The 24,263-nt window shown below is 45.4% G+C and overlaps 1 protein-coding gene across 1 annotated transcript; it reads left to right on the top strand.

Moving 5' to 3' along the window:
- Positions 1–649: 649 nt before the first annotated feature.
- Positions 650–18,412, top strand: LOC140616714 (very long chain fatty acid elongase 4-like). The gene is made up of 5 exons (XM_072797431.1): positions 650–6,722; positions 7,179–7,244; positions 7,427–7,611; positions 12,213–12,316; positions 18,373–18,412. Exons 2-5 carry the CDS (start codon positions 7,187–7,189, stop codon positions 18,410–18,412), a joined length of 387 nt encoding a protein of 128 aa, XP_072653532.1. The 5' UTR covers positions 650–6,722; positions 7,179–7,186.
- Positions 18,413–24,263: the final 5,851 nt, after the last annotated feature.

Here is a 24,263-nt window from a genome sequence, read left to right as displayed (position 1 = left end):
CATGTCAGGGACCCCAAATCCACAGTCTTCAACTCTGTTCCATGAGCTTGAACTCCTTCCTTCACCAGCTCAGTCTTGAAAAAGACAAAGAAATACTAAAGTGGGCTTATTGATGGCATTTCTTCCCTCTCCAATCCAGTAAACAGTAAAATGAGACAGGAATAAATAAAGAGGGAGGAGAAGAAAATAACAGAGCTATTTCTCAAGAGTGAATAGTAGGGTATGGAATAAGGGAATAATATCCTATGAGAATTCTAAGCCAGTGGGTGTTTCCCCCCATTTTCCAGATGGAGAAGCAGAATCAGAGAGGCACCCAAGGAGTAACTGTGAAGAAATATAACTGATTATTTAGCAAAGAGATCTAAAACTATACACACAGTTCCACATTATCCTGTTCACAAGAGTCACCAAAATAGGTTTTATTTCTTTGTAAATGTCTTTTCCTTGTGGCTCAAAGCTATAATTCCCAATATCTTCATATTATATCTTCATTCTTTGATCCAACATTCCCTGAGAATAATAACCATAGTAGTGGTTTCAAAAACTGTTAAATAATATTTACATACCCTTGTAAAATTGACAAAGTTGGACACAGGATGCTGCTTGAGAAAAATCTTAATTCTGTACAAGTAATTAATCGGGATTGAAGATGAGGGGATAAGTTCTGGAAATAAGTAAACAAATATCTAATTGGACATGATCAAGGGGAAGTCTGCTGTTCTACATTACAATACCTTGGAATGTCCTCAGAAACTTCCTTTGCAAATTAGGATAGGTTGGAGGAGAAGAGGATTTCAGAATTTTGAGCTCATTTGCTCTCTACACAGTAAGAGGAATGTTAGAAAGAATGAGTGCTTTCTTTGTAATCCTAAGCCACACTAAGCAATAGCTTTGTGAATGGGGTCATTCTATTCCATTCCAGAGAACGCTTTGAAGGGAACATGACACATAAACATCCATGGCATCCGTGTCCAGGACTGCACCAGTGGACAGCGTCCCTGGCTCTGCAAGCCAGCACTTGATGGCCCCCACCTGATCCCATGCCTTGGAGAGATTTTTTTATTTTCGAATTCATACACTGTAAAATTCACCCTTTTAATAATGTGCGATTTGGCAGTTTTGAGTATATTCAGAGTTATGGGCCTTCCATCACTATTGAATTCCAGAACACTTTCATCACTCCAAAAAGAAACCTTATACCTGCTAGCAGTTGCTCTTAGTTCTCCCCTTCTTCTGCCCTCCAGTGCCTGGAAACCACTAATTTACTTTCTAACTCTCTAGATCTGTTTATTTTGGACATTTCATATAAATGGAATCACACGAAATGTGGCCTTTTGTGATTGTCTTCTTTCATTCAGGGTAATGCTTTCAGGGCTTATCCTATTGTAGGTTGAATCAGTACTACATTCATTTTTATGGGTGAATGATATTCCGTGGTGTGGATATGCCTACTGTATTTCATTTATCTGTTCATCAGTTGATGCACTCAGAGAGGATTTTAGTACTAATCTGAGCTAAACTTGAAACCTATAGGCAATGAGTAACTTTTTCTATTTCCTGAGCAGGCTGCTAACATGACAAAATCATTGATTTCGGAAGATATCTGTGGTGGGTTGGCCTGTGAAGATCAGATGTGCAGTGAGGCAGAAATGAGCACGGTGGAATTTGGAGCTTATTCTACTAAAGAAGAGAGAAAGGCCAAGGTCACCCAAGGAATCTTTGTGCAAGGAGTAAACCTGAACTCTCTCTCTCTCTCCATCTCTGACCATAAAGCCACAGGCTTATAAGAGCAGCTCATTCTGGTGGGGGAGCACTCAGCAGTGGTTTCAATCTTGTCTCATAAGTCTCTTGGAAGCTCTGTTGAAAATCATCCTACCACACTCCTTCCTGGAATGCGCATGACTGATAATTGCCTTATGCACAATTATCTGCCAAACCCCGTTGTTAATGAAATGAATGATTTAGTTATCCTTGTTGGTAATGGCCCACATTGTACAAGGACCTATTACTGCATCTGTGAGGCTGGCAGGAATGCCCTGCCAAGGCACCTGTAAGTGATTCTTACAATAAGCTCTCTCAGCTCAAGCTTGTTTGGGGAAGGAGGCTGCCTGAGGCCATGGGTACAGCCTCCAGCCTGTACACCCCCCACATGTGTCAAAGCTGGAAACATCTAGGGACAAAGTGAGAAACCAGGCCAAAGTGCAGCAACGTTTGCCAATTTTGACCTGCAAAGCCTGGGGCTGCTTCTTGTCAGCACGTGGGAAGGGACATGTTAAAGGACTGTGGTGACATGTCAGGTTCCCTGAGGTCCAGGGAGATGCTCACCTGGCTGGTGGACATGGGCATCTCCACCCATATTGGTACATCCTAAACCCCTCCTCACATCATGCCCACTGAAGATCTTCCTTCCCTCCTCCCCAGTTTGTTCTGTAGTGTGGGGCTTCTACTCCTTTCCCTACCCCTGTTCCTGGTACTGCACACTCCAAACTTCCTAGATTTCCCTGGCAAGGGAAGCAAGGCAGAGCATCAGAAAGAAAAGTAGACAAAAAATAGGAATGGTTGGGGCAACCCCATGTTTGCTGGTCAGGGCAAATATGTACAGACAGAAATAAAGTTACTTGGCTCACACCATGTTTAATACACCTGTGTGGGCACATGTGCATGCGCGCGCGCATGCGCACACACACACACACAAACACACACACTTTCCTTTCATCTTGTCTTTAGGAATTTTCCACTTAGGAGAGATCCTCAAGTTTGGAGCTAGGCACTCCGAGTTATGATGGAGAGATGTAGCTCAGCTAGGCATGCATACCCGTATGGGGCTTTCATGAAGTTAGCAGAACCAGGCAAGCTGGGTAGTAGAGGCTGTGTGGGCAATGGTGCAGGAACAATGGCCTGACTCTGGCCACTGAACCCACAGTGGTATGTAACAGTTGCTCAAAGACTGCCTGCATTCCTAGTTGTTTATTTTGACAGCCTCTTGCATGCCGCTCGAAAAATGTTGTCAACTTACAACAGTATTAATGTTACAACAGTATTAATGAAACAAAAGGCTAAACTAAATTATCTCATTCATTTGGGGAATATAAATAATAGTGAAAGGGAATATAAGGGAAGGGAGAAATGTGTGGGAAATATCAGAAAGGGAGACAGAACGTAAAGACTGTGATCTCTGGGAAACGAACTAGGGGTGGTAGAAGGGGAGGAGGGCGGGGGGTGGGAGTGAATGGGTGACGGGCACTGGGGATTATTCAGTATGTTAGTAAATTGAACACCAATAAAAAATAAATTTAAAAAAAAAAATAAATAAATTATCATGAGAGGAGCATAACGTATGAAGAATATAATAAAATTAGAAGTAAGATCAACACTGGGAAATGCCTCTTTTGTGGCTGGAATTTAGTCCTGTGAAGCACAGCCCTTCCTGCTTTTGATAGTGAGAAGGTATCACCCAGGGTCCTGGGAGGGATAGTGTATGGAGGCAGAGGGTGGTGCTTTTGATAGTGGCCTTGCAGTGGAGAAAGAAAAGGTCTCACGACTGCTTCTGGGGGCACTCCTCACAGAAGATAGGGGTGAGAGTATGCCAGCTCTCCTGTCAGCACAAACAGCAAAGTATTGCTGCCCAAATTATCCAACTGGAGCTGAGGGTAACATTCACATTATCTATAGTGGTCATTTTCAATGTTTTATAAAAACCAGTGATACTCTTCTATTCCAATAAAATCTTGTGCAAGCTCTCCCCAGAGAGGGGGGCAAGAAAAAGGGACAGAGGGAGGAGGAGGAGGAGGAAGAGGAGAAAGTAAGAAGAGGAGAGGGAGAGGGAGAGAGAGAGAGAGAGAGAGATTGACAGAAGAGAGGAAAGAACCTTCTTCAGTTCACATTGGAGAGGACCTGGCCATTTTTTCAGCACAACAATGTTTGCTAATTTTGACCTGCAAAGCCTGGGGCTGCTTCTTGTCAGCACATGGGAAGGGACATACTAAAGGACTGTGGTGACATGTCAGGTCACCTCCCCAGACAGAGGTGGCTGAAGTGCCCCTACTTTGATCCCAAGGGTCTGGAAATCCCTGGTCTGATCTAGGTGGATGGATGGGCATTAGGAGGTAAGGAAGGAAGGACAGGAGAGAAGAAAGGGGAGAAAGGGAAGGAAGGAGGCTTCTATTGCTACTTGCACAGGGTTATTATGAAAATCAAAAGGAGAATTTGTATTTTGAGTCTGATAAATTGGAGTTTCCTTTTCCTCAAGGCACACTTTGAGTCTTCCCATCTCAATAAAACAAGCCGTGGTACACCAAGACACTTGAAGGGACAGTATAACACACTTGTTAAGTGTATGGGCTCTGGAGCCATACTGCCTCGCTTGAATCCTGACCCTGCTACTTAGGAGCTGTGTGATATTGGACAAGCTATTTAACCTTTTTGTGCCTTAGTTTCCCCATTAGTAAAAGGCAATGTTGATAGTATCTACTTGGTGGGGTCATGATGATCCTACCTGTCAGTGTGTATATGGTGTTTAGAAGAGTGGTTGGCATATGGTAAGGGCTTACTTACTTAGTGGGAGCTATTGTTACTGTATAAGTATGTAAGTATAATATTCTTTGTAAATGCTGGGTCCTACACATAAAATTTCTAGCCCTCTGCTATCAGATAGGCATCCTGCCTCACCTCAGTGCTCCGGACAACCCCAGAGGTGGCTCAGCTCACTCAGCACTCAGAGCAGCTAGGGCACTGTGAGCATGATGGGTCATAGGGTGAGGAAGGAGCAAGAGAGTTTAATGCCCTTTATTATTTTGCTTGATGCGGAAGGAATCTGTGTGGGTATTCAGCCACAATCTTATTTGACTGTTGTAGGATATGGAAAGACAAGCCTTGCCCTAGTCTTTATGATCTATAAACCCCAAGGGCATTAAAGGAGGAGGGCATGGTGGAAGACCAGTGGACTCCTCGCTCAAAGTAGATTTATGCTGAGCTCAAAAAAGGCACGAGGCTATAGTGTCTCTTGCCTAAAATTCATAGTTTTATTCTCTTGATGCCACCTGCTTCCCAGAGATAAGGCAGTGACATGACATCTCAGGTCCTATGCAAGGGATTTTCCAAGGGTATCCCCCAACCACTGTAAGGAGATCCATGTGTAAGAGGTTTTATGATGACCACAACTTTAGGTATCTTGTTTCCATCTGCCTGGCATTGCCTCTAGGGCTCCCATTAGTCTGTTAAATGCAGAGGGGGTCATTTCCCACAGGGAACTTACCATTTACTCTGGACCATTGAACTCACAGGCTAACCTCCATGGTACAGACAGTATCTGTCATGGTCAGAGGGATGATGAATGGGGGCCTCTGTGGAAGAGGAAGGAAGAGTATGCCTTAAATGGGGAAAATGGAGGTGGAAGAGGAAGTATGGCCTCATTAAAGAAGTAGAAATGGGTCTGGGTGGGCCAGGGAGAATGAGGAGACCAGATTGATGGCAGCCTCAGAAGTAGCACATGGACCTAAAGACGCGAGGGTCCAGCAGGAGTAGGAGTAGCCTGCAAGTCCCAGCTGGGTCATTTTGACTTGATTCTATAGGAAATGCCATGTGATATATGACTGAGAAGGACTTGTCTTCTGGCAGAAACCCAGCTAAGAAACATTCCCAGGCAGGAGAAGGGCAGGGGCAGTGTGAAGGTCTGTAACAGCTTGCATGAGTGTACAGGCATACAGCTGAGTGTGTGTGGCCAGACACATCTCTAAACCAAATCCTCCTGGTGGGGATTATGCATTACTTTCTCTAGTTCTTCAAGTCCCTTAATCCTCCGGGCCCTGAGCATGGATAATCTACGGCTTACATAGACATGATTTTTCACAAGCCTTTGCACAGTGTACTGTTTGCTGGAGGAGAAACTGAGGCTCTATGTTTTAAAAAGCGTGGTTCTAGGCGTGGCCCCAGACATGGGCTGCTGGCTTATCATTCAGGGATCTGGCTTCTAAACTTGGTTTTCCCATATCTGATCAAGTGAAGGAAGGACATACCTAATTGCTTCCTTTAGGCACAGGTTGATAGAGGAGAGGTTGGGAATCCCAATTTCCCTGTGCTCCTTCAGCTTATACTGGTGAGTGGAGAGCAGGCTAAGAAAGCCTGCTCTCCTTAATCCTTGTCCATGTATCCACATGGGACAGAGGGAGGAAGAAAGCAAACCTGAGCAGAGAAGGCATGGCCAAAATGCTGGAGGAGGCATGATGTCCCATGCACACCTTCTTCTCCGAGAGGATTGCCTGTGCTAAGAATGAAGAGTGCAGGGCACGGGTGATGGGGATGCAAAAAGGACCAGTGATCTGACGGTCTGCCTCCATGTGGGCACTGTCCATCCGTGAGTTTCTACCCACCCTCTCCAAGCCCCAACCTCTGTTCTTTGCCCTCTGAATTTCTTCTTTCCACCTGGGCTGTCTTTTGTTCTCTTTCTCCCTGAGGCTATGACAGTGGCAGGGTGCCCAGCCAGGACATGGACATCAGCCATGGTTCTAGGTTCTCTGCAAGTGTGTGAGTGTGTGTGTAGGGGCTGGGGATGGGGCTGGAGGTCATTCACAGATCAGAGCACAGGAGGGGAGAGAGAGCTCCTGAGGGTAGGACTGCTGGTCATTCACACCCTACGCCCTGGAGCCCTGAGGACCTGTCACTCGGACCCACCACCAGCCAGAGCAGCATCAGTCACTGACCAGAGGAGCCCAGAAGCCACAGGAGTAAGTTAAGCCCTGGAGGGACTGGGTGTGACTGGGCTCAGTGAGGGGCAGGAGAAGCCAGGGATGTCCAGAAGGAGCAGGCATCATGGAGCCAGAGAAGGGGGAGCAGCAGAGCTTTCTGTACCCCTCTCCCTTGCTCACTGCACAATATCCACATCTCTTACCCTTGGGAACTGCAGCCTGAGGGTCACTGCAGAGACTGGAGATCCCAAGTGGAGCAGCAAAGGGTGTGAGGATTAGAACAAAGTTATGGGCAGTGGAGTCTCTTCAGAGGTGCATGATGAGTGGTTGTCCAATGCCCAAAGGTAGGAACAGTGGGGAGGTCTGCAGTCAGTGGTCATGGGGCGGGGGGCTGAGGAACCTGGTAGACCCTCAGCTGGCCATGTGGTGAGGGAGGGAGAGAGTGAGCAGAGGAAGGTGGTTTGGACAAGGAACAAACACTGCTCTCACTTACAGGTGCCCACATGGCTGGTACATTGGAGACGCTCTGGAATAAATACACCTGGGCCTTTGAAAACGGAGGTAGGGAATGATGTCATTTAATGGGAACTTTTGTTTGTTTAGCCACCCCATCTTGATGTCTGACGTTTGAGGAACCAGAGATGGTGACTGAGCAAGGCCTTGGGAACTGGCTGAGGGGAGGGCTCGGGGCTGGTGGGCATGGTGGCCAGCTCGGCTGTCTTCCTGCCCCTTTGCTTTTCTAGACCTGAGGATGGATTCCTGGTTCCTGGTACACTCACCCTTCCCTGTCCCCCTTCTTTTTGTCTTCTCTCTTCTGGTGGTGGCAAGTCCTTGGTTCATGTCCAGATGGAAGCCTCTGAGGTTAGCAGGACCCCTCGCTGCCTACAACCCGGGCCTGGTAGCTCTCTCAGGGTATCTATTCTGTGAGGTAAGGCCAGTGGGGCCCTGCAGAGTTCTAGAGTCTCCTCCTTTTTTAGGGTGCCCAAAGACCATGATCTGCCTCAGCAGAATGCTGAAAGCCTTGGAGCAGACACATGTAGGAGCTGGGGTTCTGTTCCATCTCTGGTGATCCTGCCTTCCTTGTAGAGACACAGATCCCATCTTCCATTTTCCTATTCTTTAAATGGAAAAATAGAAGTCAGTAGCAAGCAAGATAGAATTCATTCCCCCACCCCCCTACACACTCACCTAATAGAACTCCCAACATCTCCTGTTTCTACCTAGGCTCTGTTCATCTCTGCTCAGTGTTCTGAGCCCCAAACATGGGGTTCCTTCCAGACACCTTGCTCTCAGAGAATGGTTGGTCAGCATGAGCACTGGGCGTGCTCTGGGTGCCAGGTTTTGTGAGGACCTGTAGAGTTGCTACTGGAGAAGGCACAACCGCCCTCCAGGAGATCCCGCTCTAGGTGGGGAGTCAGATGTGGAAATGGGTGATTACAATTCAGGGAAGGCAGGGCACAGAAAGTGTGTGCCAGGGACAAGAGGGGTCAAGTAACTTGGCAGGTGGCAGTGAGACGCTCTGGCTAAAGAGCTTGCCCCTTCACCTCCAACCCCTCTGCCTCAGTGTACCAGCTAGGAAGCAGTCAAACCTGAAGAAGCAGGTCCTGACAGCCACACCTCTTAGCTTCCCTCCTCTATCTATTGGTCTCTCTTCTCCTCCAGCCCAACCTCTGCACTGCTGATGGGATGATCCTCCCAAATACCTACACACCAAAAGAGACTTGTGGCCCTCTGAAGGCTTCCTGGCAGCCTTACCCTCTGTGGATGGGTGTAGAAGCCTCGCACAGTTCTCTAGGCTCAGCATTGCTCCATCACCTAGGCAGCCTGCACACCTGCCATCTCCAATGCCGCACTGTTTCCCAGGCCCACAGCCTTACCCCATGGGCCCCAGGCCTTGGCACATAATTGCTTCCTGCCAGAAATGCTCTTGTCCTAGGTGCCCTGACAAATTCCTGCATGTTCAGCAGGCCAGGCTTCTCCTGAAGCCTTCCTTGGCTCTCTAAGGCCAGGTCATTTGTTTCCTTCCTTAGGTTTCCACCTCCCTTCTCCTTGGGGGAACTAGGGCCAGATTCTCCAGCTGGAGAGCACTGCCTGCACGCATCTCTCCCCAACTCCACACTCAGTGACTTTCTGGTAGCTCGAGATCAGTTGTGGTGGGAGCATTTACACCACAGGAACTGGCCAACACTACAATCCACCCATCTTCTCCCACCCTGGCAGCCTGGTAAGCATTTACCAACACTCTGCCATCCCACAATTTGCAGATTTTGTTGGTCTCCCCTCCAAAGAGCAAGTGCTTCAAAGCAGGGCCATGTCTCACTTTTAAAAGTCAGGCCCAGCATGGTGCCTGGTACCATGTGGAAGATACAGATAACTTGTGAGACATGAGACATGCCCAGAGAGCTTATCATTTAATTGTGGCAACAAATTACTCTGCTGCCACCATAATCCTTTGAGAATCTGCCATGCCCACATCCACTTCTTGCTCAGAAGCCCTTCGTAGCTCCCTTGGCCTATCTGACCAGTTTGGGAAGTCCTGCAAGGTAGGGATTTTTGTCTGATTTGTTTTAGGGAGGTGGCTTGGTGCTCAGAACAGAGTCTAGCACGGGGAAGTGCTTAGTACTATTCAACATGTCATTGTCATATGAATATTAAGTGATAAAGTTCAAGCTCCTTAAAATAGTCTTCAAGACTCCTTGTTAATCAAGTCTGTTCTCTCTCTGCATCTGTGGCTGCTCCTCCCCTGGTGGAAGCCTGCACTGCATTCTCACTGATCCCTTGGAGTTGGAAGAAGTCTGGGTACCCAGCATGCCTCCCTTGGTGTGAAGCTGCCTCCCTTCGCCTCTGTTTGCCCAGGGCCTCCTCCTTCTCCAGTCTGCTACCAATGTCTAGAACACCTCCTGGTTCCTACTCTTCATCTGGCCCCAACCTTACAAGTAAGGGTTGTTTCCTCCACCTCAGTGAGCCTTCGAGTTCACTGGGGGCAGGGCTGTTGTCTGCACAGCTTGGTGTTCCTCTCATACTCCAGCACCTAACTTAGGGCCTCACACATAATAGGTGTCCAGGGTGGTTATGTGGTCCATAGTTGTGCACATTAAAACAATTGAGAGACCAGCAAGACGTCTTCAAGTCCCAGCATCTGCTCTAGCCATTCCATGGAGTTGCTCTGATTAGCAGTTACTCGCTGACTATCAGTGAGGGTTGGGGAGGGATGGTGGTACCCAGAACATGACGGGGGAGGTTTTAGCTTCACAGGCCCTGAGCCAGGTAGGTGGGTCTCATGGCAGAACATGCTTTATGACTTGATCTTTCCTTCTGTCTTCTTCTTGGTTCATGGCCACCTCGTTCCTGGCTAACTATGGCTACTTCTGCCGGCCAGTAGGTTACCATCCAAGCGGGCTCAGAATAAGGGGATGGCAGGGCATAGCAGTGTTAGGCCTTGAGAGCGGGTTGATAGGATCCACTTTGTAAAAATGGATCTTGATCAGATGGTGTCACCTGAGACTCCTGAGACTTCTGATGGGAGGCAGTGAACTGGTTGGTTCCATAGAGGCCCAGAAGACCTCAGTTTGAATCTCAGCTCTGCCAGTTACTTACTATGTAGCCATGGGCTGCTTAGTTACCTTTTATGGGCCTCAATTTTTTGATCTATAAAATGGGGGTAATAATAGTTATTTTATAAAAGAAAACAACTGGAAGATGATTGAAATAGATAATGTATGAAAGTGTTTAGCTCTGGGCCTGGCACACACTGAGCTAAGTGGTAGATATTTCATATTTTTTCATATTTTTTTAGCTGTTCTGTTCTCTGTTCAACTGGAAGAAGAGCAAGTAGTTTCCTTACAGAAAAAAAAAAAATCTAGCTGAGACTTGACAAGTCACCAGGTAGTGATCTGGATGCTGAATTGAGGGATGTTGAATGATGGGTTGAAGTCCTGTCGCTCAAAGTGTGGTCCCCAGACCAGCAGCATCTGTATCACCTGGAAACTTGTTGAAAATGCAGAATTTCATGTCCCACCCCAGGTGCACTGATTCAGAATCTGCATTTCAACAAACAAGCTGACCAGAAAATCTGTGTGCTCATTAAGATTGAATGGCTACAGGCTAGAGTACCTTTGGAGAGTCTTTCTGTTAATACTTCTGGTAGCTTCTCCTTTTCCTGTGCTAACAGGCATCTTTGGGCAGGCGGGTGGGCACCGTGGGAGCAGGAGGTGCAGAGGAACAGTGGGGACTGTGGCTGAAGCCAGCCCTGTCTGGCCTGCTGCACCAACAGCAGGACCAGCAGGCCGGATGAGCTTCCCCTTGCTGCCCAGAAGATGGCAAACGTGAGCTGGTGGTGCTTCTCAAAGGCCATTGAATTGCCCAAAATTCTGAGTGCCAGGTTGCTTTGGCTCTTACACACTTGTAGGGAGTTATTTCTGCTAGCTAGGTCTGGAGTGGTTTTGGAGGTGCCTTGTTTGAAGCCTTCCCTCCAGCACTCTTGTTGGATGTTCTCAGGGTTGTCCCAGGTGGCCACATCTGAGGCTGATCTCAGAGTAAAACCTCGGTTCCATTAGTGGAAGTGGACACTCAGGGGTGTAACATCTCACATCACCACAGTCCCATGCACTCCCCCTCTTCATTCATGCACCTGCATAAATGTGTGCATTTGCCCCTGTGAGCAACCAGGTTCTAAGCTAAATGAAAATGAAAAGATAAATTTAAAACCCTAATATTAAGTGGCAAGGATCATCAAGCAGCAAAAGCCATTCTTAAGTGTTAATGACAAGAAGAAACCTTGCTTGTGAATCCAGAAAGCTTGTAGGATTGAGTGGGATTGCAGCAAGGTTCATAATTTTAGGGGAGTGATGAAAGGGAGGGGGCTCTTTCTTATTAAAAACTTGACAAATGGGGAAGCCCAGGTGGCTCAGTGGTTTAGTGCCACCTTCAGCCCTGGGTGTGATCCTGAAGACCTGGGCCCATGTCGTCGGGCTCCCTGCGTGGAGCCTGCTCCTCCCTCTGCCTGTGTCTCTGCCTCTCTCTCTTTCTCTCTCTCTCTCTCTGTGTCTCATTAATAAATAAAAATCTTTAAAAAAAACTTGACAAATGAACACTGAGCAGAGAACATTTGGGAATTTGTCTTATGGTTGTCTGTGTCCCAGCCTGGGTGTTCAATACCTGAGTTCTCTTCCCAGTGCTCTGGGAAGTGGGATAAGATATTGGAAGGAGCCCAGTTTCTGAAGCCAGACTGTGTTCAAATAACCTTGGGCAAGCTACTCAATCTGTCTATGCCTTAGTTTTCCCATCTGTAAAACGTAGGTAAGTTTAAAGTGTATACTATTATGAGTGTTTATAGAATATTTAAACATGCAAAGTACCTTGAACACAGTAGATGGTATCCAGGTGTTTGACTAGTGTTATTTTCCCTGAGTTCTAGTCTCCCTTCCAGTAAGGCAGGCAGAATCACCCTGTTGTTCACAGTTGAGGCCTCAGGAGAAGAGTGAAGAAATAAGGTCCCCAGAATTGACATAATCTTTTCTTCCTCTCCAGGTCTTCTGTATATTAGGAAGGAAGCCAGAGCAGATCACCTTCCTGCAAGTCTGCCATGTTCTTCAATCCATGGGGTGGAGTCAGATATGTGCCGCAGAGTCAAGGTAAGTGACACAGATGCAGGCAGCCCTGCCCCAGGCCCTTGTGAGGAAGGCCCCACTCTGCTGGGCTGAGTCTCCAGCTCGGGAGGTGTGCATCCTGTAAACAATGGTTTGGTTCTAAGGTTCCCCTTCTTTGTGGCCATGAGACAGGCCTTTGCTTCCATTTTATCTCCGTTGTTGTCAGAGCTTCCTAGCCACCCTCTCTGGTATGGGGGAGGGGACAGTGGGAGATTCTCAGGGCCGTGTGCCCAGATGGTACAGACGGGAATTATGAGCGCTCTCATCTGGCACCCCATCAACCCCAACCCACCATCATGACCTCAGGTGTCTCGTGCCAGACCTCACAGTAGGACCTTACCAAGGATTTTTTCTGTAGGATGTGTGGAGGAGCTCTCTGCAGCTTCAAAAATTAGAACATGAAAGAAAAACCCAAACCACTAGGCCTGGCTCCACTATTTCCCTTTATCTCCCCATCCTACTCTGTTGCTTTCTTCATCAAGATGCTGAAATTTTGGTCCATGTCTTCACATATCTGTACCATGGACTGGCTAGTCCGGGGCCCTGTGTGCAGCTCTGCCTGTGCTGGAAGTGACATGTAACCATTCTTCAGCAGGTAAGAAAGACCCATTAGCTCCAGGGGCCATGGCTGAGCCCTAGGTTCTATTCTCAGCTGCACCTATGATGAGATATCTGACCATGAACAAAAGCCCAAATCATCACTGGGTCTTCTTTAGTTTCTCAACTTGCAACTTTCTCACTGACTATCTTGTCAATCCTAGAACCAACCTTAACTCACCGACGTGATGTGGGACCGGCAGCAAATGAACTCCACACTTAAGGCTTCAGTCTCATCTGTGAAGTGAAGGGGCTGGGCTATTTGGCCTCAAATCACTAATATCCTGAGATCTTGGGATCCCTGACTGATCCTCCAGGTGACTGAGTGCCTTGTGTTTTGGGGATCACCATTGCCAGATGCCCTCACGGACCTAGGATGGACGAGTTCAGGTCCATGGCTGGATCGGGGCAAATGGGACACCAGGGCCAGGAGAAGGGTCAGGAAGACTCTTTAGATCCTAAGTTAGAAGAAAATGGGAATGGTGCTTCATCAGGCTTCCTGGCTTTTCTCTTCCCAAGTGGCAGGAGGCCTGCCCCCTGCTGGCAGACAGGGAGGTAAAGACAGGAGGGGGCAAAGGCAACATCCTTCTAGTTCCTTAGCCCTGCTTCTCACTGCTCTCCTGGTTATTTTCTCTCATTCTTCCTTTCACCCAGGGTCAGTGTGTGGCCACCGCTGCCCACTCCTTCTACAATCTCTTCACTGAGCGCTCCGTGATGGGCTCAACATGGTGGGCAGAAGGCAGCATGGGTCACAGCCCACCCAGATACCTCTGGGCCTGCATTTTGTTCTGTGAAGAATGGAGGAGAGTTGTCTTTCTTTTTTAGAGTTCAGGAGGACAGAATTGGACCACGTTTCCTGTACTCACTTCTGTCACAGAACTCTCCTATGGATTTGTAACGGTTTGCACCTCTCCTTCCTTTACTGGATGTGAGCCCTCCCAGGAGGGACTGTCTTACGCTCAATGTTCCCTGTACCTGGTACAGCGCCTCCATAAATGTGCATTTGGACCCTTGTTTTCCACCACAGGCAGTCATGACTGCTAGTGAAGATCAGGGCTGGCCACACGCCAGAAGTCAAGACTGGCTTGATATCTAAACTTCCAGTAGGAAAGGATGATAAGAATATCTAAGGGTGAGCGTAGGTCGGTTTGCTTTCCAGCGTGGCTGTGTGAACGAACATCTGCTCCTGTATCTCTTCTTGCCTATTCTTTACTACCTTTTTGTAGTTATTCTGTGTGTGTGAATGGGCTGATGGAGAGGGCTACGTGTATATGTCTAAATATTTGTTTTCAAATGTACACGCATGATCCATTTGGTATTCTCTTTGTGTTATTTGCTTGTCTTTTCTGTAAGTCTCTGTAAGTGCCACACGGTAATAAAAGCCTACTGGGATCAATACTTCTTCTATCCCCAGTGGGAGATGTGGAAGTTCGCTGACAATTTCTGAATGTTTCATGTTTCACTGAGAGCCTCCCAAGAGGATGTGAGAAAATGAGAAATGGGAAAAACGAATACTGCTATCTACTTCATAGAGAGGGAAACTAAGAACCAGCAAAAGGGACTACATGGCTGAAATCACATAGTATGGCAGAAGCAAACATTTGCTGAGCCACTTAAAACTAGGAGTGGAGAGTCTTGGGGAAGCAGTTGGCCTGGGAGCTGTGTCTGTTTCCAGGATGCTTATTTTTCCTTTATAATCCCTCTCCTTAGCGCTTTTCCTCCACTAAGTAAATCCTTCTTTTGTGTTGCCTCACCAGTAAAGAACATTCAAGAACTGTTGAAGTTTATGCAATGCTATTTGGGGACTATTTATTCATCAGGTACTCTAGTTAATTAACTCAAGGCCAAGCAGGGCTGCATCCTGTGGACAGTATATTCAGAGAAAATTTCCTCTAAGTTATGCAGGATGTGAACACATCCCACACACTTTTCCATACGCAGGTTGAGTGCCTTTGGAGGTGGGTGCCTATTTTAAGGCAAACTTTTTTTTTTTTCTCCTTAAACACATAAGAGTAAAGTCTGTTCATTTGCTTAGCAGCCAGGAGAAGGGAAAAAAACTCATCATTCCAGAGTTCAGAGCTAATGTTCATCAGATCTTTGTAGCTGCCTCTGCCTGATTAAGCAGCACAAGAGGAAGTGATAGGTCCCAGGTCATGTCTGAATGAAGTAAGATTTTGGCTGGGGAGAGCCTGGTGTAAGGCAGTGTGGTAGAGAGGGTTTAGGGAAATATCCTTGGTGAACTGAAAAAATCCTTTCTTTAACCTGCACTATGTTGTAGTGACTCTACCTGATTCAGGAGTACTATGTAGGCATTGTTTACCAGTGTAGAAAGGTTCTGTGAACATTACAAAACACAAAGTTATTTATATTTGTCAAATTATAGCCAAATTTATAATTAACATTTCAGTCCACTTCCAAGAATTTTTAAAGATAATGATAAGCAAGGGTGCTGGTTAAAATTTTAAATATATAGCAGGGTTGTGCTGTAGCCCAGAAAGTGGCCACGTGCCAAGACAGAGAGGCCCAGAGTAGCCAGTGGGACTGTCCCAGAGACAGAAGTAAAGGGTTTGTGCTGCATGTGACATAAGGGTGCAAAAGCTGATGGTCTGGGTTCCTGGCTATCACTTCATAAATCAGAATACATCTAATAGAAGGAATAAAACCCATTCAAGATGGAGCAGCTTTGTGATCATCTTCTAGCTCAGAATTCAATGATCATTCCCATTCCTGCCAGCTGACACAACACTCCATTGTGTACTCAGCTGAGCATGCATCCCAGGTGCTGCTGGGCCTGGACAGGTAGCTGGAGCCAGAAATTAGGAGAAAAGCCATGTTCCTCTTCCGTCACCCTCCCTTTCACTCTTTCATGGGGTTCTCTGTGTTAATGGAGGAACCTTTCCAAAAGAGGACAGTATTTTGTCTTTTGTTCCTGGATGGTCTTAGGGCAAAATACCTGCTACAAAGGTAGACTTAATTAGGGTTTTTGGAATTGAAGCTGTCCCAATCAGGATCTAAGATCTTATGGATTTGCAAGCTTTAGGTAGTCATCAAGCTGGTCCGGCCGATACTGGTGGGAAGAAGAGGGAGTAAACCACCAAAGAAGTAGAATATCTTGATTTGAGTGACGTGCATATTAACAGGAGAGGGAGGACAGGGGATCATGAATAAAATAAGGGAAGACCCATTTCCAACAGTCCACATAGAGCCATTATAAAGGTGGAGACACAAGCTGGACAGCACGCACTGGGGAGCCCTGGATTCTCAGAAGCAACAGCTGAGTTGAGAGTCTGCCTTTGTCTTCTTGCTGCCAGGGGGATGTGGGCAGTTCACATCATCTTTTAATGTCTTTTTCATGTGTAGAATTCAGGTAGAGGGTGTTCTTAGCTCTAAAAAAAATACTCTGATAGAGCTGGGGTAATAATATATGATCCCACAAAACCCCATTCTTTTAAAAAATGTAATAATTTATCAATACATAAGGGAAGGGAGAAGAAATGTGTGGGAAATATCAGAAAGGGAGACAGAACATAAAGACTCCTAACTCTGGGAAACGAACTAGGGGTGGTGGAAGGGGAGGAGGGCGGTGGGGGGGGTGAATGGGTGACGGGCACTGAGGGGGGCACTTGACGGGATGAGCACTGCGTGTTATTCTGTATGTTGGTAAATTGAACACCAATAAAAATTATTTTATTAAAAAAATACAATATTAAATAAAAATGTAAGAGCATCCCAATTTCACAGACAATTACATGTAAAATATGAACATAAAAATGTTAACAACACCATCTTGTGAGATTATGGATGTTTTGAATTTCTTTGTATTTTCCTGTTTTCTGCAATGCCAGTTTTTTTAATCATAAAAATTTTACTATTACAATGTGACATATTCAGGATTCCTAGGTTGTTCTTTTTTTCTGAGAATTATGAGAGTATTTATTTGATCTGCTCATCAGATCTTCATTACTGACATGGGTGGCACAGTTGACTCCACTACTGACTTCTAGGTCATGCAATATACAAATATGGAGGGTATACTGTGTTCCAGGTGCTGAGCTCTGTGTTAGGGATCTGACACATACCAAATAGGATTTGCACTGAAAGGATGATGTGAATACTTAAAAAGCTAAACCGTTAGCCACTTCCACTGGTTCAGGACAAGTTAGGTAGAAAGGCAAGTTTGTCCCAGCGTGGTAGTGAAAGAGGAGTTTCAACAAAAACTTATACTTAGTTTCAAATGTGAAAATGGGGCTGACACCCATCCTAAATCCAACCTTCCTGTGTGACTCCATTCATTGGTTTGAAGAGAGCTTCCAGAACATTAGAAGTGAGGCATCCAAATGGAGATCTGAAATCCTTTCTTAAAAATTAACCAAATATGATACATTTAAATAATTATCCATGTCCAAGAGTTAACTTTTGCCCAGACCATGGACTAATTTACACTTGTTAGCAAAGGCTTTTTGAAGTGAGAATCTAAGGGGGAGGCTTCATAACAATCTTTACACGTGGAACAAAAGTGGATTGATTAGTTGTGAATGGTAGTGATTATTGAACTATAGTTTTGTTGAGTTTCCAATGACCTTAGTATTTAAAGACGTACTTGAAAAGTGAAGAAAATGATGAGGAGAATCAATATAATGACAGAGCCATAACTGGGGCCTTTGCTTCTTGACTGCTTGTCTGGGCTCCTTGTCTTCTAGGCCTGGGTCAGCATGAAAGGAATGTATTCTTGTAAATAGGGCAGTTTAGATATCCCAGATCCTAAGTCCTAGCTCATAGCTCATCCTACTGGAAAAATTACATTAGGCTTTCTATCTGCCACTACCGCCATCCTGTGCCTCCTTTCGTTCTTTTTTTTTTTTTTTAAGATTGTATTCATTTATTTGAGAGATAGTGAGAGCCAGAGCAATCACAGAGGGAGGGGCAGAGGGAGAAGCAGACTCAGCTGCTGAGCAGAGAGCCTGATGTGGGGCTTGATCCCAGGACCCTGAGATCATGACCTGAGTGGAAGGCAGATGCTTAACCTACTGAGCCACCCAGGTGCCCCTTGTGCCTTCTTTCCTGTCCCCTATTTCAAACATAGTGTACTTCTTTGGTGCTTAAATTCACCATGTAGCTCAGTGGTTGCAAAATACAAATAGGATCGGGATGAAAAGAGGGGGAGAAGGGAAAGACACGGAGGGAAAAATTGTTTTAAAAAGCTGATTTTTAAAAGGAAGAAGGAAAAAAGGTATCAGCAGTCTTCAGATTCTCTAGGAGCCAAAAAGGGTAACACAGGTATGGTTTTAGAAGCTCCAGCACCAGATCTGAAGACAACAGCCTTACAGAGACTGTTTCGCCAACTCCCACATTGGGTCAAGTCCCTGTGACTAATCCCTTACCATACATACCTCCTAGTGGTCAGTTTCTTTGATACAACTCTGGCTGATATCATTTCCCCGCAGGGTATACAGCTCCACAAAGTCACAGAGAGCCCTGAATTAAAAATGGAGAGAAGCTGCCTTTCAGCTGTGTCTGCAACCTGTTAAGAACGGAGAGCAAAGGAGGCTGAGCCGGCAGCGATTGCAGGTGCTCCTGCAAGGATCAAGAGCGCCCTCCAGCGCCAGGATTGTGAACTTCACCCCAACCCTGGACAACCTGGGGCTGTCTGAAGATCCAGCTTCTGCTTACCTTTCTTCATTAAGGCAGCTAGATAAGGGGACCTTCCCTGCATTAAGATTATCAGCCAAATCATCTGAGAACAACAAACCTAAATTCTTGGCTTTTGAGGAAAAGTCTAAGTTCACATGTAGGGAAAGATTGGAAAATATATATGAGATTGAGCAGGGTTGGGTTTTTTTCTTCTTCTTTCTTCCTCCTTTCCTTTTCCTCTTCTTCCATCCCCACCTGCACCCCCACCATCTAATAAAACCAAGGGGTCGTGGAGGTTGGAAGTTATGTAATTCAGTTAGACGTGAGTGTGGAGACTCTGTGTCATGTACCAGCTTCATTTAGTTTGAAGATTTGAGCAAGGGATAACCTTGTTGAAGTCTAGGGATGTGATAAATCTTCCAGATGAGACAGTAGATATACAAATGGACAATGGTGAGACCATCTATAAAAGTAGAGCTCAGATCCAGTCTGCAGAACCAACCCAGGAAACCAAACCATTACTGATAGTACCCAGCCCAGGAAATCAGAGAAGCTGTGAGATCAGCCTCTCTCAGTGAGATCAGATCAGGAAATCAGCCTGCTAACTACAAGTCACTGGTAGGAAATAAGAGCAACCATCTCTAGCAAGTGGTCCAGAAAGCCACACAATAACCTCTATAACAACCACCTCAAACACTAGGACTTAAAACTGACAGATTCCCTAATTTTTGTCCCTGCTCCCAACTTAGGACCAACCCAAAAAAAGCTAAATATGCACGCACTCCTGACCAATTGCATAGGATGCCTTGCTTCAAGTTAGCACACCAACAGTTTCCCCATACCAGCAGCCTCCAATCAGGGCACATCTGAATCCTTTCCTTCCCACTATCTAGGTTTCCTAACTCTGTCTGCTTTGAGATTCTGCCAAATGCAATGGAGATTGACTCCCTGCTATCACAAGCTTTGCTTGTTCCCCTTTGGTTCCACTTCCTTTATTTGCACATATAGAAGTCTCCTGTGCTTGCAACTGCAGCAGCCTTAAGGTAGTATGGTCTGCCTATGCTGGAGAGGGCTGGAAAAGTTTCTTGAGTTTCTCGTGACTTTGCACTGACCCAAGAGGTAGGGTTGCCAAATAAAATGCAGAATGTCCAGTTACATTTGAATTTCAGAAAAATAATGAATAATTTTCAACATAAATATGCAATATTTGGGGCATACTTATTCTAAAAAGGTATTCGCTATTTATCTGAAATTCAAATGTAACTGAGTGTTGTATATTTTTATTTGCTAAATCTGGTAATTCTACAAGGAGGGCAACTCAGTGCTCTCATGCCCCATTCCCACAACTGGAAAGAAAAATTTAAGAAGTCAGAAGTGAGATCCCTGGTGAGTCTAGAAAGAGTTTCAGAGCTAAAAGGGGGAAAACACATCAGAGGTGACTTGGGTAAACTTCCCAGGGATTGGATGAAGATACAGCTGTGTCTCAATGGATTGCCACGGTAGAGGAGGCATGCCCAAAAACTAGAAGCAAAATGATCATTGTAGAGCAAAATAGTGAGCTGGACATATGTAGGTCCAGAAGACGGTGTACACTTCTCACCAATGATGCTACATTTGTGTAAACATTACACCCATCCCCACCCTGCCCCTCACCACAAGCCTAACATCAACCCAGAAAGAAGGGAGGCAGATGGAAGCAACATCCTGAAAATGATTGAGCTGTCAATCTAAAATGACATGTTAAGACTTCTAGGGGAGTGTGTCATCATTGCTGGATTTGACCAGTTTACCTGGAAAGAACTAGATTACATTTCTGCATCTGTCAGAATGGACCCTCAATATTAAAAAGCAAATCTAGTTCCTCCAGAGAAGTGTGTCAAATCTCACTCTATTTGGTCTGCATCATGAAAACAATAGTGTTATTTTTCACTTTCCAAATACTAAGTTACATTTTATTGAATATACTTTTCAGCCTTCATATCAACTTCCCATGTCATCAATGTTGACATTGACTAGACTATCTATGTTGAGAATCATTGACTTAAAGTCTACCTTGTTTTCTTCCTACATAACAGATTGATGATGATGAAGGTGATGATGATTATGATGATGGCCATGATGACAATAGTGATTCCCCCCAGTTGAGGGCATGCTGGATTCCACTTACTTTCTATGTATCATCCAACCAGATCACAACTCTGCAAGCTGGACATCATTGTCCCCATTTTACAGAGAAAAGTGAGGCTCAGAGAGGTCCAGTGACTTGTTCAATGTATCAGAGAGTAAGTGATGGAGTGGATTAAAATCCAGATTTGTCTAATTCCAAAGCCTGTGACTTTTCCACACAGCCCCACTGCTGGCCACCACAGTTCCCTAATTCGCAGGAAATTCTTGCATCCTTTGGTTGGCTCTAATTATAGTCTTTCTAAAGAGGAATGTGCTGGGCTCTCTTCCTGGCATTGACTGCACCTCACTGGGAATGTTGGGCATCTTTAAAATTTCATTTATTAATAAACACTTATATAATGCCTGCTGGGTGCCAGACACTGATCGGAGCAGTTCATAAATATTAACTCACTTAATCTTTACGGCAACCCCATGGTTAAGCACCATTATTATTATTATTACTCTTATTTTACAGATGAAGAAACTAAAGCAAAGAGAAGTTAAGTGACTAGCTCAAGGTCACACAGCCAGTAAGTTTTGTAGAGCCAGGTTTCACATCTATTATTATGCAGTGCAACCCACTCTTCCTTCTGAGATTTGGATTTCTCATCCTTTACTATTTCTCATCCTTTAACTATTTCCTGTAGGTGCTGAGAGAACGATGGGGTCAAGGGCTTAGAGTTCCCCAAAAGAAAGGTTCTGGATAAGCTCAAGTTTTAAAAAACATCCATCATAAGGTGAAAGCTGGCATGGTCCAGCTGAAGCTCCCAGCAATTATTATCTCTGTTTCAAAAAACAGGTCCTGCCTTATGTCCAGAGTTTGCTCAGTGCTGATGGCTTCTAAGAAGGCTCCTCCTTCTGAGATTGAAAACCCAATATCTAGACTTGGTGGTCTTAACCTTCCTTCCTATCCACAGCTCTCTTCACACTCAGTGCCTCCCTTATCAGCCAAGCTGCACAGGCCAGAGAAGTGCAGATGGAAGGGAGAGTCGACAGGGGGCGCTGTCTCCTTCGAGTAAGCACTGTGGCTGCCCTAACCTGGGAAGTCACACACCACCAGGTGGAAAACCTCTGCCTCTTAGAGTCACGTGGTTTTGACAAGCTGCCAAGCATCCCACCTTTTAGAATTTCTTATGCTCTAGCAAGCAATGACCTGGAAACTCTTCAGAGCTATCAGTCATTCACACCTGTCACTGGCTTTTCCCCAAAAGGACATAACAGAGACTTGACATGGCCAAAGGCAGGGTGGACAAAGGTATAGCAAGTTAGGAAGAGAGAGCCCACAAAAAGCTCCTTCTGTTATACCCTTGTTCAGACGAGATGCCCTAATAATGGCATAACAACTAGCAGTTACCAGGGCTCTGCATTTACATCTCAATAAATCTTAGATAACTTGCTTACCTGCATTTAACTCTCAGTTTCCATATTTGTAAACTAGGATTCATAATAGCATCTATCTCATAAGGTTGTGATTGAGGATAAAATGCCATATGTATGTAAGACGATCACTTGTGTAGTTAAAGATTAAGCATATAGTAAGAACTCAAGAAATGTAAATTATTATGATTATATAATAAATACCAGCTTCTGTGCAGTTTGCTATTTTACATGAACCCAATTATAACCTATGGAGTCAATGTTTATTTCCCATTTTACAGATCAGAAATGTTAACAAATATTTAGAGAAGTTAAATTACGTGCTCAAGCCACCTGCTAATAGAGGTACAGAGTGAGGCCCCAAAGTCTTGGTTGGCTACCTTCCAATGTCACACCTATTACATTGCCTATAGACAGTGTTAGCAGTCACCTTCTTCTTCCTCCTCAGCCAACACACACGCGCACACACACACACACACACACTCTCTCACACACTCATTCACTGCTACTTCCACTTGTTCCTGAGCTCCAGGAAAGCCACCCTTACAACGTGGTAATTGGCTTTCATACCACCCAGTGTACTACACTAACTCTGGAGAGTGGAGAGAAACCAGGCAGTTCAGAGAGTCAGCCATGGGGGCGTCTGCAAGCCATTTCTTTGTTGGCAGAGACAAAGGCTCTGAAGCTTAGTAAAAAAATCCAATGGGTGGTGGCTAAGTCCCAGCTGAAAGTGTGAAAGTCCTAATCATGATCCTCCCCATCATATTCCTACTGATGGCATCAGCCTACTAAAAATAAGGAAGATATTTCCCCAAGATTAATGAAAAGAAAGGAAGAGGCTGGGAGGTGGGGGTTTGGCGTCGGCTGGGGAAGGGGAAATAGAGAGCAACAGACATTAAAATAGCAGCAAATGAATACTGTGTAATTTCAAACAGTCGATAATGTCACACTGCAAGGTTGGTAATTCTGCGGAGATAATTGCCCTTCCCCAGATTACTGTCTTTACCAGAGAAAGAAGTGATGGCTGTGTGTGAGAAATCACATTGCCTCTCACTTCATGAGCAGTGGCAGTGATTAATGAGAGGTCAGGCTTCGAGTTCACAAATATTTTATCCATGCACAGGGACTTTTAGGAGTAGAGACACAGCTCTTCGAGCAAAAAACATGATCAATGCTTCTTCCACAAACAGGGAGACTGAGATACTCATGGAATGATGCAGCCTTTTGAGTCACGTTTTATCTTCCAGCAAGTCTGGGTCTGAAGAATTATGGCTTGACATGACTGGCCACTCATGGGTGTTTCCCTGCTGCAGAGAGATTGTCTGCTGGAGAAACCACTGAACTTGACTCCCCAGACCTGGGTTAGACAGCCTTGGGTTGCTCAGCCTCTGCTTCTTCTCTGGAGCAAACTTTCAGGTGTTTGTTATCAGTACAATGGAAGAATTTGACTAGCTAACAGTGTCGGTTCCACTCAGCACTCAAAGCTCCATCCTCAGAGTCTCTCTGGGAGGGGCAGGAACACTGTGGCAGGCTGTGTAATGGTCCTGCAAAGATGTCCAGGTCCTCATCCCTCATATAGCAAAGAGGATTTAGCAATGTGATTAAAGTAAGGATCACAAAATAGGAAGCCAGCATAATTGAAGGTCCTTAGAAGATGGAAGAAAAGCAAAGGAGACATGAAAAAAGAAGCAGTGTTGGAGGGATGCTATTCCACTAGCTTTGAGGATGAAGGAAGGGGCTATAAGCCAAGGGATACAGGTGGCTTCTAGCGAATTCTTCCTGGAGACTCCAGAAGGAACCAGACCTGCTGACACCTTAATTTTAACCCAGAAAGATGCATTTTTGTACTTCTAACCTCCTGAATTATAAGATAATAAATTTATACTGTTTTAAGCCATCACTTTGGGGTAGTATGTTAGAGCAGCAATAGGAAACTAATATTAACAGCAAGACCAGGGGCCAGACGATGACCAGTTTACCCCCAAACCCACCACTTAGGGCAACTGCAGTGCTGGGCAGTTTTACTTTCCACCAAACTGGGAACCCATAGCTCCATGACTGGGTTAACAGAGAGGAAAACCATTAATATAATGACACCACTAGTCACTACAAGCAACTAATGGAGATGATTTAGGGCCCATGCATTCATTTGGCACCTGTC

Source organism: Canis lupus, chromosome 25, assembly GCF_048164855.1.
Source record: "Canis lupus baileyi chromosome 25, mCanLup2.hap1, whole genome shotgun sequence".
NCBI lineage: Eukaryota > Metazoa > Chordata > Mammalia > Carnivora > Canidae > Canis > Canis lupus.
The sequence above is the reverse complement of the archived record's forward strand: the minus strand, read 5'-3'. Positions and strand labels throughout refer to the sequence as shown.

Excerpts from the sequence above, each read along its gene's own strand:
- LOC140616714 (XM_072797431.1), top strand. The coding sequence starts at position 7,187 with ATGGCTGGTACATTGGAGACGCTCTGGAATAAATACACCTGGGCCTTT. Across the intron at positions 7,245-7,426 it reads CTGGGCCTTTGAAAACGGAG|ACCTGAGGATGGATTCCTGG; the intron begins GTAGGGAATGAT and ends TTGCTTTTCTAG. Across the intron at positions 12,317-18,372 it reads ATATGTGCCGCAGAGTCAAG|GGTATACAGCTCCACAAAGT; the intron begins GTAAGTGACACA and ends ATTTCCCCGCAG.